This window comes from Varanus komodoensis, unplaced genomic scaffold (assembly GCF_004798865.1).
Source record: "Varanus komodoensis strain SLA01 unplaced genomic scaffold, ASM479886v1 scaffold1, whole genome shotgun sequence".
In the NCBI taxonomy this organism is placed as follows: domain Eukaryota; kingdom Metazoa; phylum Chordata; class Lepidosauria; order Squamata; family Varanidae; genus Varanus; species Varanus komodoensis.
The window spans coordinates 12,933,070-12,950,951 of record NW_025335268.1 but is presented as its reverse complement, the minus strand read 5'-3'; the positions used below and the strand labels follow the sequence as shown (position 1 = coordinate 12,950,951).

Here is a 17,882-nt window from a genome sequence, read left to right as displayed (position 1 = left end):
ATAAAATTCTTGTTCTTTCAATCTCATTGTTGTTGATTCTATTCTCTTTCTTTTTTCCTTTCTTTGTAACCCTGCTCCTCCTGAATAAAAGCAATGAGCAATGGAAGAGTTTTGAGCAGTGAGATTAGATTAGCTTGGCTTTTGTTTATATCACTTCTCTCTTTTTCCTTTTCCTTTTGTTCCAATAAATGAGCTACAAGTTACAATGTTTGCAACATAGTTTAACAGCAACTCTTTATTAAAAATTTTCTCTCTCCATTTTGTTTGGAAAGTGAATCACCTGTATTCTCTCTGCCTCTGATGAATGAGTTTCAGCTGGAAGCGTTTTTAATCCTTTTTCTCTTCCTTTCCAAATTCTTTCCTAGCTATTGGAATGTGCTCTGAGAACACAGGCTCTTTCAGGTCTCATGAAGCAGCCTGAAATGACAACCTAAAGCAGCTATGAAACCTAAACATTGCTTATCTAATGATGTCAAACCATGAAACCAAATGAGAGGACCCTGTTACCTCCTCTGCTTTTTCTTTTAGTGCTATACTACAAACCAGTTACAAGAAGAGCTACTTTTAATTTTAAATCTTGTGACATCCTACCTTGGCTATTCTGTACGGGACCAACACAAGCTTTTAGCACCTGAATCCATAAACAGACCTGACCACAGCACCTTTTACTACCCACTGGGATGGTCACTTTATTTGTATGATCCTGACAAGTCTCAAAATACACCTTCTAGAGCACAAAAAGAATGTTTGAATGGAGCTGGTCAGTTCTAAATAATACATGAAGTTCAATTCCCATTCTCTCAAAGAACTATTTAGTTTTCAAGGTCTCAACATTTATTTAGAGGCAGGAAACTATGGTTATTAGGTTTGGATAGGCCAGGATCTTAAACCAACTTCACACTGTGGTTAAGATCCTGATTGATTCTGAACCTGGTAACCAAAGTTTTTTGATTTCACTGTAACAGGAAACTATAATTCACTGAAGACTTCTTGGCTTGTGGCAGTGTGCCCAGAAGAGGTGGTACAACAACAAAGGATTTAGTGTATCTCTGCTTATTAAACTGAGATATGATTGTCTAAACAGGACCACTATAATATGAACAACTATTTGTTTTCCTTCTAAACGGAATTGCTGACTTCTGAACTTCAATGAAATGCATCTGAAAATCAGATGAAATCCCTGTTGATTGTTTTTGGACTGAACGGTTGGGGGCAGAGCATGTAAACATGAATGAGACTTTTCTTTCTCCTGTTGCAATTAATATGGTATTAATATATTTTGACTCCCAGTTCTTTTCTTTTAATCTGCTGCTGCTTTCTTTGAAAAGACAGAGTCTCTTCTCCCCTCCATATAGCACTGCATCTTCTATTGGTTATACAAGCATGAGGCAATGTTATCCAAGATCTTAATCAGGGATCACACTTGCTGCAAACTCCACTACTGATTCTTGCTTAGATGTAAATCTTTTGTGTAAATTTTAAAGATGGGTTATATAACTGTACAGGATGGTGCTGTGAGGCGTATACCACGCCACCTAGAATTTAATAGGATATGCTACTTGATAGACATGCAAAATATTGCCCTGCTAATTTTTGTTTGTGAAATCCTGTCATAAAAGATGTGATTTGATACTGTAACACAGTTCACCATATTCATTGCTTATGAATATGAAGGGGAGAATAGACCTTGAGGTGTTTCCTCTTTGATTCTTTTAATAAAGGTCATGCTAACTGGCATAGCATTTTAATTGCTTAGAAAACCAAATACTGATGCTTTGGTAAACTCTGTACCTTTTATTGCTGTGATTAACTGTTGGCATGTTTCCTTCTCTGTTACCTTCGACTGCTGCCTGAGTAGGACCTGCTAACTAACCCTCCTTCCTCCTGTAAGCAGGTGAGTATTACAACTGTCTCCTTTCTGACTTGCAGAGTTCTTTTCCATTGTTTATATTAAGAGACCAGAAGCAACAACATGGCCCAAATGGTTTACTGCATGAATCAGCCTTAATTTTTATCTGATCCTCATGGAGGAGATAAGAAGCAGTCTACTTAAATTTCAAGGTTTTTTTCTCCCAGAATTGCTGCCCTTTCATGTACCTGATTTCATGGGATCAGAGAAAACTGCTGAAGTTGCTGCTGTATTTTTTCCTTGTTGGGTAGAAGGGGAGAGGATCCTGAGTTTGCTTCCAGTGATGGGAGCATTCCCTGAAAGAAGTTCTGCTTTTGGACACTTCTGCCAGTGGCAGCAGGAAGAGATGGTTTTCACCCATTCCCCCGAAGCCTCCTGAGCCTTGGAACATTTGCTCCACAGGGAGGGGGCTTCGGAAGAGTCTGTGTTGGGGTCTGCAGCAGGAAGGAGGAATCTTCAGAAATTGCCTCCCTACTTCTGCCAGCAGGATCCACTGGACCTCATTCTCAGACATGAGCAGAGGAGCTCCTCTCTTCAAAGATGCCTTGTTAGCATTGACTTCACAGATGGAACCTCTTGAGGGAATGGTTTGTTTTTTGTACACAATGTGTTTCTTGGGATACAAGAGGTTTTTTTTGGTTAGGTTTTATGTCATGCTATAAACTTAATTATGCTATAAACTTTAATTCAGCTGGCGCAGGCAATCCTATTTACAGTGGTGGAAATAAGATGAGGACCAGACCTTGTATACACAGACTTATAAATACACATGCATACTATCTGCTTGCATGTGTACAATTGTACCAATGTCTGCAAGAAAGTACGTCACTGGTTTAACTGGTGAGCTAGGAGAGAGAAATTTATCATATGCTCATGTAATCTTTCTTTAAGTTTTGGTTTCATAGCATTGCAATCTTGGATGGATTTCCTCAAAAATTTAGATGCAGAGCATGACCAATCTGGTAGCCTTTCTCTGTATTCTCTGGAGGAGGAGAAGGAAGAATACATGGCGTTAATTTTCATTTTTTCTTTTCTTTTTTTTTACTATTTGTAGAAGGAAATGGGATCAACTGAAGATTTGTACCTGTCCAGTCGAAAGGTCAAAGAGCTTTCTGTGATTGATGGCCGGAGAGCTCAGAACTGCGTCATCCTCCTTTCCAAGTAAGTTTGCGTTAACATGAACTTGTTTGAAATGTGCTTTTTGCGTATGCAGGAATGATGCAAAGAAAATTCTCAATCAGGCTGAAAATCCCAGGAGCAAATTTCTGGTAACTATGTTAGATGTTAAGAACAAAATGCACATTTGTGGTATTGACATGAAATTAAGATTTTGTAGATTTCTATTTTAAAGACTGGGGAGGCTTGGCAAACATCGGGTAAGATTTTCCTGAAGACAAGGAATAATTCATATCCTGCTTTTTAATAAGGTTTTTGGGTATCCTTGATTTTTTTAAACTGTAAACTGTCTTGGGAATATGTGTGAAGAATGGGATATACATTCCTCTAACAATATTGTTGAATGAATGGCGTCCAGATAGTGCAAGCCTCTGGCTGCTAGACATCATCTTGACTGCCATAGGATTTTTCAGAGCCCCAGTTAGAAGGGAGGAAAATTGCTCCAACCTCCTAGCTTGGCCTCCACAGTTGGAGAACCTTCCCTCCACTTGAGCCAGCATGGAAAGAATGGTGTTGGCTGCCTCTCCAAGGTCACAAGAGGAATCCTGGAATGTGGTTTAGGGGTGGGGATGGGAGAACAGTGCTGCCAAGATACAACATACCCTGATGGCACCTCAGTCTCCTTTCCTCCTGCTCTGAAGTGCCAAGTTAGACGGTCGAATCAGCGATCCAGCTGAATTAGAGGGCAAAAGGAACACAGAGGGTTTCAGGCAAGAGCTTTTTCAGCCGGGCCAAAAGATGCTTGGAATTGAACTGGTGGGGGGGTTGCATGCAAAGCAGGTTCCCTGCCACTGAGCCATTGCCCCTCTATGATCCTCCCACCCTCCCATAGGGTGGTTATAACCCTCTGGGCATCCCAGTTGGATTGCTCCTTAAGACACCTTAGGGCCTAGAGGTTATTTTTACTTCTTTATGTTCATTCCCATTATCATATGGATAGATGTAACCAGTTGCCTTGAGTTGCTTGCAAAAACATCCTTTTAAGCAAATACTTTCACAGATGCCATGGTTATAACCCACTGTTAGAACCCTTTCTTAACAGATCTGGTATATTAAGTGCACTTGTTTCACTCTCCTCTGTTTGCTTCTTTATCAAAATGTGTTTAAACCATTATTTTTAGTGATTCTCTTTTGTTTAGCAATGGACAAATACAACAAATGTGCAAATGCTTTACTTGCACACGGATGCTGTAATGTGCAGTCAGACAGTGCATTGGCCTTTTGGGCCTTTCTTTGGAAGTAACTGTCCCTTTCCTGCTTGGTAGGAGGAGAAAGGCCAAAGAAAGAATTGCTTGTAGGGAAAAAAAAGTCTGTTCTATTTAGATACTCATTAGTGGAGATGCAAGAAGTGCAAAAAAGGATGAAACAAGGCAAAATTAGCTGTATAAGAAATAACATATTTAGTAAATTTTAAAAATCCAATGTATATGCTTTCAAGCAGCACATTTCTTCAAAGATGCTTATGAAAATGAAACAATATTTGAACCTAAATGAAATGGCACTTCATATATTGTCTACTTACCACTAGTTAGCAGTTCAGTGATCATTTCCTGTCCTGAGAAATGTAATGTTTCAACACTTCAGTAGTAATTCATTTTGTTTTTAGGATTGGCTGACTTTGTAAAAACTTGGATGGATGCTCCAAAAAGCCTTTAAGAAAAAAATTCCCTATTAATGAAATATTGTATTTAAACTTTGAATATTGCATTTAATACTCTATTCAGATAAAATGATTGTATTTAAAATTTCTCACTTCTTTTTAATATAATGCAATGAGCCATGTTTGTACTTAACCATACCCTAATTTCCTCTGGGTGTGGTTAGTGCGTTTGTGAAAAACAGCTTTAGAAATCCCAATATACTCAGGATATTACCTTATAAATACTTACAGTGAACACTTTTTCCCAATTGCCTATTCTTCTGAAGCAGCATCATTCATGCAGAAGAGTGGAACTACTGGCAGCATTTGCTAGTATAACACGACACCTTAGAAGGGAGGGTGTGTGTGGAGCAAATCAGCCCCTTGAAGACTGTGCAGGCTTAGTGGATATGGAGTGTGAACTGCTTAATTTGGCAGGGTCTGTCTGTGAAATGGGCATCCTAGAAAAAGGCAGGGCCAACTGGCAGGAACCCTGAGAAGGAGCACTCTGTGCTGCAACAGATGTTTTGTTGCCTTTTGCAGGAGCCACTTGTGTATTTTATATATTAAATTTAACTAGTAGAGTGCTTTGGTAGCTACCAGATTCATCCATTCTCACCTTGCATCTATCAGCTGATTTTCATTGAGCCCTAAACCCTACCTTGGCATTACGTACTGTGCCTGTTCAAGCCTCAGGCATTTCTGTCCCCTCTTCTCTAGTGCAGCCATGATGAGGAGAGAGGAACCATCTGCTTCCTGGTGAAACCAGGAAGTTTGTTGTTTGTTTGTTGTTCTGTTTGTTGTTTAACTGTTTGTTAACAGTTTGTTGTTACAACTGTTCGTTGTAATCCAGTTTGTTGTTACAACTGTGACTAGAGAAAGCATTTTCATTTAAACTATGATTAGCTGAATCAAGTCAGGAAGTAACCATTTAAAATACACACATGTGCACACAAAAAAATATTTTTGGTACATATCACAGCAGTTAGTATCCATTGTGAAACAGAACAAACTGGCCAAATGAATTCATATGTCATTGAGGAAAGTCCATCTGATTAACAGGAGTCAGTTCCATCTTGCTGACAACTGGGACACAGTTGCCTTAACCTCTTTTCTGATGTATTGTGACTTATTCCCCACCACCAAGAGAACGCTGCTAGGCCCATGATCTGCAAGTTATTACTCAAAATCCATATCAGATTATTTATTAAGCTGGGACATAGTTGGAAGATACCTTGGTAAAACCTTCTACATGGCCAGTGTGTAAACCAGGGTCTTGAGTCATCTGGGTTGTCATTCGACCTCAGCCAAGAGCACATTTTCAGCAGTGGACATGTGTTGCATCACTTCTTCAACCTCAGTGGCTTGGTCCAGTGGCAGAGACAGCTGAAATATGTTACAGGCAATCATATAAGGGGATCTGATCACTCATCTTTTGGCTCCTGCTGCTGCTTTCTTGACTCCTTCAGTTGACCAGTAGGATCCCAGAACCAGCGCCGAGGATGGCATTTATGCCTGCCATTTTTCCAAGTCCTCTTGGAAACATGCTTTGCATTGTGAACACACTATTGCACATTATAAAAATATTAGATGTGTAAACTGAGAGCACCACATGAAATCCTAAGCATCACACCCTGCTTTCTGGTAGCCCCCCTCACTCTTTCAACAGCTGTTTCCAATTGTCTGTAACTTTGCATATATCTTTGTAGTTTATTCCCCCTCTGTTTACACTATGCTGTCATGCCCTTTAAAGTAAAATGGCTGTACAGAGGAGGGGGGGTGTTCTCCACTACATGAAATGTTTTTGTTTGACTAACACTGTCTTACCAAGGGTCAGGCGGGGCTCGTATTTCATAGGGTTGAAGAAGCCAAAAGCTAGCTGGAGCAGGAAATAACCATCTCTCTTTCTCTTTGCCTTTCCTTTAGCAAGGCTGTGGGAGAAGGGATTAAACAGAGCAGATGAAAATTACTTTCTGGCCTGTGTTGATGCGGAGATGAATTTGTATCTTTCCTTCAGAGCTACTTTTTTCTTAACACTGTGCCTTTTCCAGTAGTTGAAAAGTAATGCATCACTAAATGTCATGTATTTTGCTCTCAAGTGTGTGTATCAGCTCTCAAGCATATAGCAAAATATGTAATATTTGATACAAGGCAAGGTCTCATATTATATGTGTATTTATATATCACTTTTTTTCTTTCAAGGAATTCAAAAGGGCTTTTATAATTCTCTTACACCCTCTCTCAATCCTTACCCTCACATCAACAACAACAACAACCCTGAGAAGAAGGTTGGGCTGAGAGTTTGTGACTAGTCTGAAGTTACACGGTTAGTTCCATGGCTGAGTGGGAACTAGAACCCACATTTCCTGGGTTTCAGCCCAGCACTGAGTTCTAGAGCTCTAGAAACAAGCAAGTCAGTAACTCATATTTGATGATTTTGCACATAGGAACTTCCCCTTAGCAACACTTGAATCATCATTTTAGAAATTCTCTTTATTCCTCCTATCTTGGTGAGAACCATCACATGTCAAACCTTTAGTTAAATCACTTTTAGAAATGTGTTAATCTGTATTTTGTTATTCTCTAAGAAATCTCAGATCTTCCATCCAAAGTAAGCCCTGCATGTTCATTTTCCTGCCTAGAAGAACACCACCAATGAGGTTAAGAAAGGGTTAGGTAAAAACTTTCCTCAAGTCTATATACTTTCCAGTGATTCCTTTTACCATCTGGCCTTGCCTATTGCAGTGAATGGTGGCATGAAGTATAACATAGAAACAGACCAAGTCAGGAGGGGCCTCCCGGGCAAGCAAAACTAAACATGTTGTGAAAATGCCACTGTTTTTAAAGGAACAGCTGCCCTGACATGAAAGGAAGACAGATTGTTTCATCCAGCATGGGCTCATTTACTTTATCCAGAGGTCTGATTGTATGGACCCTTTTTCAGGAGTCAGTTGACAAAATCTTATTAAACACAAAATGTGCACAGTGCAAAACAGCCACAGAAACAATGCAGTCTTAGCCTAGCAGCCTATAGTTTAAAGGAGTTGAAAAAGAGATCAGTGTTTGGCACATGGAAAATGGAATATGGGAGAGTCGGGTAGTTGAAGAACAGGCAAGGGGAACCTACACAGATTTAGGGAGGTATTTACTGAAGGGAGCAATCATGAGTAGGAATCTGGAGAAATAGAAAGCAGCTCTTCTCCTTACTTTCAGACACCCTTTTCCTTTCTTCATTCTCTTTACAAGAGTGTAGGCTACCAAACAAACCTGTCTTCCAAGGGGGAAGAGCTGAGCTCATACGAAGTACATTGACTGGAAATCAGTGGGCCATGAACTCGCTTCCTTGTGGGAGCGAACGTCTGGGAAGAGAGATTAAAAAAATGTCTTTGATGAATGATCTTACCTTCAGTTTAGTGCACAATAAGCTTTCTAGTTAAATCAAGCATGGTATATGGAGCTATCCTGTCTTAAATCTCTATCAGCAGGTTGTGTGCTCAGCTTAACTCTCCATATATCACAAAGCCATTTTTTTTAGTGGTAGGAGATATAATGGAAACCAAAAGATAGAAGGGAAAACCAGACAAGATAAATGTAGAAGTACAAACAAGGCAGAACCATGTAATAACTAGTCCTGGGGCAAGGTTACCCTCAGGAGCAGCAGACCTCAGATGCACCTCAATGCACCAAAAAGCTACACAAGTTATCGGACCTGATACAATAAAATCCAGCAAAAAGACTCCTGTCATTAGTGCTCTCCCCCCCGCACAATGTTGAAAGCTGGATTTATTTATTTAATTAATTTGAATGCTCCCCAGTAGACAGCTTCTGGACAGTTAACAAAAGTTAAAATTAAACAAAAGTTAATTACATACACATTAATTTAGAAGAACAAAGCATAGCAGCAGTTGCAATTATTTCAGACTTGTTCTGTTATTTATGATTACATCATTACACTGATGAACAACTTTTGAACAGGACTAAGAATGGTCTGCCGCTTAGAGTGCAAATGGGGCAGACAGGAGAGCATATTACCCGCTCCGTGTTGAGCTAGGCCTTACAAAGGATAGAGGAGGAAGCAAAGACTCTGTCTAGGTTTTTTACTTCCTTTTGTCTTACAACCTTGTAAACATGGTTTATACCTGGTGATTGGATAGGCCAGCTTTTCTCATCTTGGTGCTCTACAGATGCTTAGGACTACATTTCATTGCATTTCGACCTTTGGCCATGTGTGCTGGCTCTGATGGGGAGTCCAAAAGTGCTGGCAGGTACTAGGCTGGGAAAGGCTGGAATAGCCTAAGAGCGAAACAAATAAAATTAGTCTCTTTTGTTCTTGCTTTCAAGAAATAGATCCAGAAAAACGTGGTGAATTTCTTGAAAATTTTCACAATGATTGTAGAAATAACGAGTTTTGAAAGCAGAATGTATTAAAACTTACATTACTGTGCAGTTTCATATATGTGCCTTTCCAATTTCCAGGTGTTAACCATGAGAACTAGATTTTTTGTTTAAAATAAGCAATCCTGAGAGCTGAATTCATGTAGTGGACTGTATACAACTCATAGTTTTACTGGATTCAGGAAGAGGATTCCCAAACTTCCCATTGCTGCAGTTTATTCCTTTCACTTAACTGCTTATCTCCAGGGCTTTTCTATTATCTGGAAAGTAAAGGTCAGAGCTTTTTCTCTTAGCAAGTATCCTTTGCAGGCACAAAGCCAAAGTTCCAAAGACCAGGTATTAAGCCCCATTGACATTTTGTCCCTTTTCTCAACCCTGATATTCTTGTCTCTGTCCCTCTGCTTAGTCATTCATAAGTGTTCTGAAACAAGGAAGTGTTTAACAGAAGGAGATAGTGAAGTTTTTGTTGAATAACTATGATATGATTCATATAATGCTTGCCCCATGGACACTTGAGTCCCTTCTCTGCAATCTGTCAAATTTTGGCTACAAGCCTGTTCTTCTGTGTAAAATGAACTGAACTGTATCAAATTGAGAACTTCAAGAATGCATTAAATTGGCAAATTAGAGCCTTTTGTTTCTTTACCCAGCTTCCCTTTGCACTCTTCAGTGATCTCTGGGAAAAGATAGAAATCATGCTGCCCAAACAATACAGTAAGAACACTGGCATTTATAATAAGGTTACATTATTCATGATTATTGCAAAGAAATCTGTCACTGCAAATGTTCCTTTCTCTTTGAAAGTTCTCCTTTATAAGCTAGGTGTGCATTTCCTTTCAACTATTTTTTGCCTTTTATAGGGCTTTCAGGCTTCCGTACTAAAATGTTCCATTTTCTTCATTGTGGTCTCCATGCATCACACATATAGGGGTGCTGCGCCTGCGCAGTGCCTGTTGCCGGGAAGATTTAAGAGCTTTAACGGTTTTTGGCAGGAACTCTGCACCTTCCTCCCCCCTGCAGTATAAATGGTTGAAGTGGCTGTCCTCTTGCCAGTCTGCTTGCAACCACCATTCACCATGCCTCGGGCCTTTTTCACTTGTCTCCTCATCTTTTGCATTGCTACTTCTATAAATCTTAAACTTTAAACTTCTTACTCTTACTTCACTTTTTCCACCCTCCTCTATCTAACCCTATGCATTGTTCACCCTTACCAAATCTCTCACTTTATTCTCTTTTCCCTTTCCCTCCTTCTCCTTCAAATAAAAATAAAAAATTTAAAAAACCCTTCTATCATCCTTACCTTTTATAACCTATCTTCTCACTTTCTTCTCAATGGCACAGCAGGCAGCTTTTTGTAAGTGTGCTCAGTGTGGAGCCAAAATGTCTCCCGCTGACCCTCATACCCTGTGTCTTCTCAGAGAGGAACACAGGACTGACAAATGCAGCCACTGGCAATTGTTTACAAGGCAGGTGTGCAGAAACCACGAAAACCGGCTGCATAAGATGTTATGGGATCAAGCTCTGGTCGCCATAAAGCAGGTCTTGACTGAGACTGACTCTTCTGTGGCTCCAGGACCTTCAAAAAGAATCCCTGCTTGTCCATCCGAGGGGGATTCAGCCAGTATGGATGGAAAGCATTCCTCCCATTCTCCTCCACACAAAAAATGAGAAAAGGAACATTTTCTTGCCCTTAGTCATGAAGATTTGAGCATAGAACCAGGGCATTCACTGTCTGTCTGTGGACTTTTTAGCCAGATCTCCCATGTTGATTTGCCAGTGTCCCTTGCATCTGGATGTGGATACCTGAGAACAAAATGTGCAAGCTTCTCTTCAGACCTGAAGGGCATGTGTGTGTAACCTTCCTTTAAAAGAATGTATTATTAAAATTCCTGGAAGTAGGGTTTTGTCTCATCCTTTCCCTCAATCCTGACCAATAGAGAAATCATGTATTTATGCCCACCTAGTGTACAATCTGTCTCTCTCTGGCATTAGGCTTTATCTAAATGCAAGGAAGCTTGTGCAGCTTGGGCATGCATTCACACATGTGGTCCTCACCAACACAGAATCAAGCAATAGAGTCCCTGGAAAGCTGCACCATATGGCTTTTTTTTTATGTGAAGGTTACTCCCGAGACTTGTTTCTGATAGGACAATCACGGGCTTATGAAGGTGTGAGACTGAAGAGTGAGCGTGTCTTGAGGGCAAAGTTCATTTCTCCTATTTCAGAGGTTATGGCCACACTCCTGTACTTGTAGGGGGCTGATGAGCACGCAAGGCTTCACCTTTTCTCTCTCTTGCTGCCTCTCGTGGCGGGGCAGGGAGGAAGGCTTCCTCCATGTAGAACTTCCTCTGTGTCAAAGCCTTCCCCAGCCCTCACAGGCTTCCTACCCTGTGCATATCAGATATCTCTCCATCAGATATCAGCGTTTTGTATGAATTTAGACAAGTCAATCCTGATTGCCTAGAGCAGGTTAGTTTATTATAAAAGTAGAAGGCAGTCATTGCTCTTCCAGGAGTATCCTGACTGGGTCTGCAACTGATATAATCATATACTGAATGGCCCTGTGAGCATGTGTGATGGTTGCCTCTGCTGTGGGAGATGAGCCAGGCATAAGGCTGGAGCAGAGAGGCAGGCTGCTGCTGCTGCTGCTGTTCTCTCCTGCCAGATGATGGATGAATGGTGAGCTTTTTGGGCTGGAGTTTTGGGTATTAACTTAAACTGAACCAGTGGCCCTATTTAATGTCAACTTGCAGCATGTTTCCCAGGCATATGTGTAATATGGCCCTTCCCCAACCCACTTTCTATACGATGGCCAAACAATAAGCCATTTGATGTCTGCTGGCATTAAATCAGCTGAGGTGTCTTAGGAGAATAGTGGTGAAAGGGTCTGTAGTCAATAGGGATCATTTATATGTCCTAAGGGGATTGGCGCGGGGGGGGGGGGGGTGGAGGGTGGTAGGCCTATGTATCCTATAATTTGATAATTGTGAGGCTTCCAGCAGACTTGGAGATTTGAATCTCTTCATTCTTTCATGACTTATTGTGGTGAAGAAATAAGAAATCCCACTGCCCCCAGCTCCATGATCTTCAGGAACCCACCTGTCTAGGGGTAGGTGTTTAAAAAGTGGTGAATAAAATTCATGTTTTACTATAAAAGCTCTCTAGGGAGTTCTAATGAATACACAAAAATGAATTGTTGGAACTTGAATGCAGGCAAGTCCTCATAGAACAGGACCTCAGAGAGATGCTGTTGCAGATTTAAACAAAGCTAGTTAAGTCTTTCTCTGACTCTTTCTTTCTCTATGTCACACACAGACACACAGACACAGACACACACACAGACACACACACACACACACTACTATTTTTCCCAACTGACTTACTTCAGCAGCTGCAGTCTTCCTCTTAGTGCAGGTAGCCAACTTTGTTTGAGAAGAGGCAGTCTAGCAAAGAACATGTTACATGATGACCTGTACAATTATTGCCTTTATCGATTTATTTGATCAGTTCTCCAGCTACCAAGAAAAATAGCACTTTAAGGCAGCTTGCAATCATAAATGAAACATGATCATATTGTAGTTCTACTTCTGTAAATATCCTGCAATGAAGGTTGTGCTGGGTTAAAGTTTACCCCAAGTTGTTGGGTGAGAATTATAATATAGCCGCAAATAGTGTACATTTTTTGCATGCATGTGTGCATCCATGTGTGAATACAGTAAAACTAGATTCATTCAGTGGTGTGTGTGTTTGTTTGGGAATGCTGAGGACATTTAAGCCTAATAAAGTAGAAACAAGGTACGCTATGATTCTGCCAGAAGTATTTAATGGTTTTGTTTTGGCAATTCAAGGGGACAAAGGTTTTACCAAAACTGCCATTCCTGGATTATTTTTTTTTTTAACAAGCAGCTACTGTTCACCACAAAACTATTCTTTCCCATGTTTCACACCATGGAATAAATAATCTAAGAGTGCCATCCTTTGCAGCTGCCTGTAGTGTTCTGAACACGGAAGATTATGGACATCCAATGGGAAGCAGGGGGTGCAGAGGCTAAGGCAGCCTCCACACTCCCCTATGCTCTCCAAACATTTACATGGCAGGCAAGGAGGAGAGGTTGAGAAGCTTCCGCACATCCTTGGAGGATGGGGTTGCCTTGCTCTCCCCCCACCCCGCACTGGCCCTGGATGGAGCTGTTAGTCTTTGGCTCCCAGGAGGCATGGAAAGAACCACACCAACTGCCAGAACCAAGAATGGAGCCCTCCAAGTCTGGAGTCCCAACTCCGACATTGTGAGGCATTTCTGAGGTTGCAGCTGGATTCCAACCTGCCCATGCCCCCCTGCACCCCGCTGCCCCATCAGTGTGGAGGATGGTGCCCTTAATTTCATAATGATCATCAAATCAAAGCTTCAGGGTGGCCAGATACTGTAGAGGCCATTTGCCTTAACTCTGCAGGAACTTTCATGCAGGCTGTCATTTGTCTGGTGCCAGCTTGCTCATCTAATTCAGGCCAAGGGATCAAACAGCATTCAAACCTTTTAAAGTCGTAACCGTATAATTGTTATACAAGTAAGATGATATCCTAATGCTAGGGATTTTTTATTTAACTGAAAGCCAGTTTTATGTAGTAGGTAGATTATTAGCCTGGGACTGGGGAGATCCAGGTGCAGGACTCCATGCAGCCATGAAGCCAGCCAGTCACTCTCAGCCTAAACTGCCTCTCGGGGCTATTGTAAAGATAAATGGAGAGGAGGAGGCCCATGCAAGCCAATGGGTTCTTTGCAGAAGAAAGCAAGAGATAACCAACAGCAAGAACCATTCTTACTGTTTAACACTATAAAACATCTAGATTTTTTGAAGTGCCACCTAGACATAGAGTGAATGCAGCCCTTGCCTGTAGGCCTGTAATGTAATAGCCATGATTGAAAGGGGGGAAAAGGAATTAAAAGGGAAGAGGAAAGCAAGAAGGTATGGACCTTAATGCTTGGAATTACATAAGCCCTACTCAAGGGTTATGTTTACTCATGTAAAAGAAAGTGTGAAGGAAGAGCAGGTCAGTGTGCCCTCATTTACTATATATCCATGTCTTCTCTGGCTCTACTCCTTACCTCAGTGCATGTAAGGCGCTAAAGACCATTCTCTACTTGTTCAACTGGAAACTTTTAGACTCTCCCTTCAGGCCTTTGCACTGAATACACAAAGTTCTGGAGCAGGGTCAGCAGGGAAGGGGATAATGAAGATGCAGCTGGTGTATGTGGTCCCTCTCCCCTTTCATGTATACCTTGAACAGTAGTAGGACTCCTGAACAGATCTATGTTCTCAGAAATATCTTCTGAACAGCTGGATCCACCAGCTTTTAAGCATCTTCTGGTTTGGGAAGCAATATTTGCCTTGCCAGAAGCTATTTATTCATGGTCAAAGTTGATAGGTGTCCACCTGCTGCAGTCCTACTGGACTCTTCTACTTTTTATGTCATCAGCAGAAATGCTTAACTTGGTTATGATTCCATAGTCTTTGCTTTTTTGTAAACAAGTATGAGATAGAGATGATGGAGCTTGAATTATGTATATAGTCTGGGGTTTTTCAATTTTTATGGCAGTGGGAAAACCTGTATTTGGCCCTTATAAGACCAGTAGGAAATTCACTGATGATACATATCCCACAATGAGATATGACTTATTTAGTGTGTCTCTTCTGGCCGTAATCACATTTTAATGTGGTGTCTGCATTACAACCAGCAACACCCCTCCCCCATTTCAAGTAGTCATCTTCCTTCAGCCCTCAGTGGAAAGATTTTCAGAATCTGCTTTAGCTTTCTGTTCAGCCAGTTCACCTGTTTTTGCTTAAAAAGCAACACATCTGGTTTATGTTACTGTTGGCTATTTTAAGATCCACTGCATGGTTAGTCAAAAGCTTTGAAACACACACACACTGAGAATACTTGATTAACAGCCCTTTGGCCCTGTGGCTCATCTAGCTTCTAGCTGTGTGTGAATAGCACATTTGTGGTGGTGTGAGTTACAAGCTGTTCTTGGGCTGTTCCTGTGACCTGTGAGCAACAGCATGCTGGTCCCGCACAGATTGCAGTTGAACAGGGTCTGCAGTGATCTTTGAAGCAAACCTGCAGGAGTCATCATGTATTCCCCTGTGGATTTTGAAGAAGCTATGTTGTGTCACATCATACATAGGTGCCTGAAATTCCCCATGAGAGGAGGACATGTCACTGGAGCCAAGGGTTCCTCAGTAGTTTCACAGCCCAGCTACACAAACATTTCAGTTTCTTCTTGGATTTTACTGCTTTTCCTTTGAGCATTTTAAATCTCTCTTTGAGATAACCAAACCTGTGGAAAGGTACCTAATGGTTTGACTTGGATGCTAAAAATGTGATGAGGTCACAGAACCAGTGGCCATAGTTAAAAGGGCAAATTTCTCCAAGTGTCTTGTTTAATAGTTTGAAATTTGAGTTGGAGGGAATGCCTCTTGAGATGTAAGAGGGTAATTTGTTCTCCATGAGTTCTCTGGCTTTTGGCTTCTCTGCTAAACTTGTTGGAAGGAGGAGCTTTACGTTTTTCCACACACAAATAGGAGCCATTATCCATTCAATGTGAATTGTGCTCATTGATGTTTAGGTGAAGAGGTGATAAAATAAAAGAATAGTGGAGTCTTAATCTGATGCTCAGTGTACTGCTATGCCAAAGCATAGGATCCATTGCCATGTTCCCAGCTTGGACACAAGGCTACGCCTTGTTTCCTGCATTTGGGCAGCACTCAGCAGACATTGGCTGAATGCACACATTCATTCTTATATTTATGGATAGCTTGGAGGAGTGGAGCCTAAGTTAAGAAAGTTATTTTTAACGTAAACTTCCATATTTTAATTGCCAGCTGCTGATTATATTGGGCAGTGTTAAATATCTCAGACTTAGTACTGTTTCCTGTCTGGAAAGGATTGACATTTGTTTATTCACCATTCCAAAACCATGATGCCATACAGAAGGCAAGAGAAAGTATGAATCTCTTCTGTTCCTTGTGCCTGCTTCAGCTACCAGCACCAACTTTCTTTTTGTGTTGCTTTTTCCTGCAAAGTCCTATACATTAGACTTTCAGAGTATCCATCATCATATCTTAATAATCCTCCTTAGCCATAGCCTGATACGGTGAGAGCTGTGAACTGTTGCTGCAAGTATCATTTATCAATCATTTTGCCTTCGAAGAAAGATATACGCCTTGCAGGCTTCTACTTGTGAACCTCTCTGTGGATGGAAGGGTGGTCTTTGCAACCAAGTATTGATCTGAACTACCAGATTTGTCAAAGTTCTTTGTACAATCAAAGTAATGGAGCAATGTTGCTATTGTTAAAGGTTGAAGCTATCCAATGAAGAAATACGGCAGGCCATCTTGAAAATGGATGAAGAAGAAGATCTGGCAAAAGATATGCTGGAGCAGGTGAGGGACTGTTTAAAAGAAAAGCACATTCTCCTCTTTCATTAAGTATAGCTTCAAAGTAGTCTTTACCTTTTGGTGGGGTGAATTTGCCTTTGAAATGCAATAGCGTAAACAGCAGCATTTCTCCAGCCTGGTATTCATATCATGTTAATTCCACTTGTTTTCTCTTAAGTCCCTCCATTGCTATGGGGATGCTAATAATGGCGATGATGTCTGGCAGACCAGGCTTTGGAATAAGGCAGCCTTAGGAATAGTCAGTCCATCAAGCAATCAATGCATTTCCTAGCCACCTATCAAGGTGGCTTAAAAGACATGTAATTAATTCATTATTTCATTAATTCAGTTGTTAATTGTATCCTTATATAGTGACTGCATAGGGTATCAGTAGTCCTGGAAATGAAAAGTCAGAAAGCAGAAGGTGTATGAGAAGGAAACCAACATGTGTAGTGCAGTGTATAAAAAGGGTGAGGCCTCACCTGGTATTTCGTTTCAGCAGTGATCTCATTAGTTGACTGTGCACAAGCCACTGTAGTCTGTTTCTCATGTTGGAGGATTTTGCCTCACCAGCTCTTCCATCGTCCACAAGCTGGCTCTTTTCTCCCCCATTCATCAGTCATCTGAGGGGCTGTGAGGAGTGGATCTCATCTATGCCATTCTTTTGTTTCTGCAACCTTGGCCATTTAAAACACTGGGTTATGTTAAATATTAAAATGAGATTAGTATCTATGCTTGGAAAGCTCTTTGAGTTTCTGTTAAGACATCCTGAGTACAGTAGAGCAGAATTTAAATCTGCTTTAAATAAATACATCTTCCAAAATCTCTAAAAGAAGATGGTCCACAGTTTGCACATTCCCTTCCTGTTGAGTGTATCCACAAAGGCCTTTTTGCATTTACCTAGGCATGACTTTCAGTTTTCTTTGGCAAATAATGGCTCCCTCTGCTATTGTGTCGTTGATGGATCACCCACATTTAAACTGCTGCTCAGGATAAAGGAGGGGAGTGCTGAAAAGCAGATCCTTTGTCTGGTGTTTCTTGCAGGCTGTGGAGCTTGGGTATGTGCACATGGCCAGGCTGAAGCATTACTCCCACCAGATATGTAAAAAATCTGTCAACGTATGAGCTTTTAAGTCCAGCGCATGAATAGGAGCTTGTATTGGACATCCATCCAGTCACACAGATATTGTTCATTGTCTCTCTGAAGCAGACACATTTTTTAAAAAGAGAGATAGTCACAGTTTTGGGTGAGTGGGGCCAGCACTTTTAGTATGCTCCATAGTACCTTTGGTCATCAGGGCAGTTCTTTACTAAATGCCAACAGTGT

General features: G+C 41.0%; 1 protein-coding gene across 10 annotated transcripts in view; it reads left to right on the top strand.

The window, feature by feature from the left end:
- Positions 1-17,882, top strand: part of DAAM2 (dishevelled associated activator of morphogenesis 2) — a 273,375-nt gene that overhangs the window by 218,404 nt on the left and 37,089 nt on the right. For 8 of the 10 annotated variants that reach the window (XM_044442145.1, XM_044441957.1, XM_044442055.1 and 5 more), the window contains 3 exons: positions 1,859-1,894; positions 2,964-3,070; positions 16,477-16,561. In XM_044442145.1, the coding sequence (XP_044298080.1) occupies positions 1,859-1,894; positions 2,964-3,070; positions 16,477-16,561 (228 nt within the window). The remainder of the gene's footprint in view (positions 1-1,858; positions 1,895-2,963; positions 3,071-16,476; positions 16,562-17,882) is intronic. The other 2 variants (XM_044442595.1, XM_044442502.1) reach the window with 1 other exon arrangement.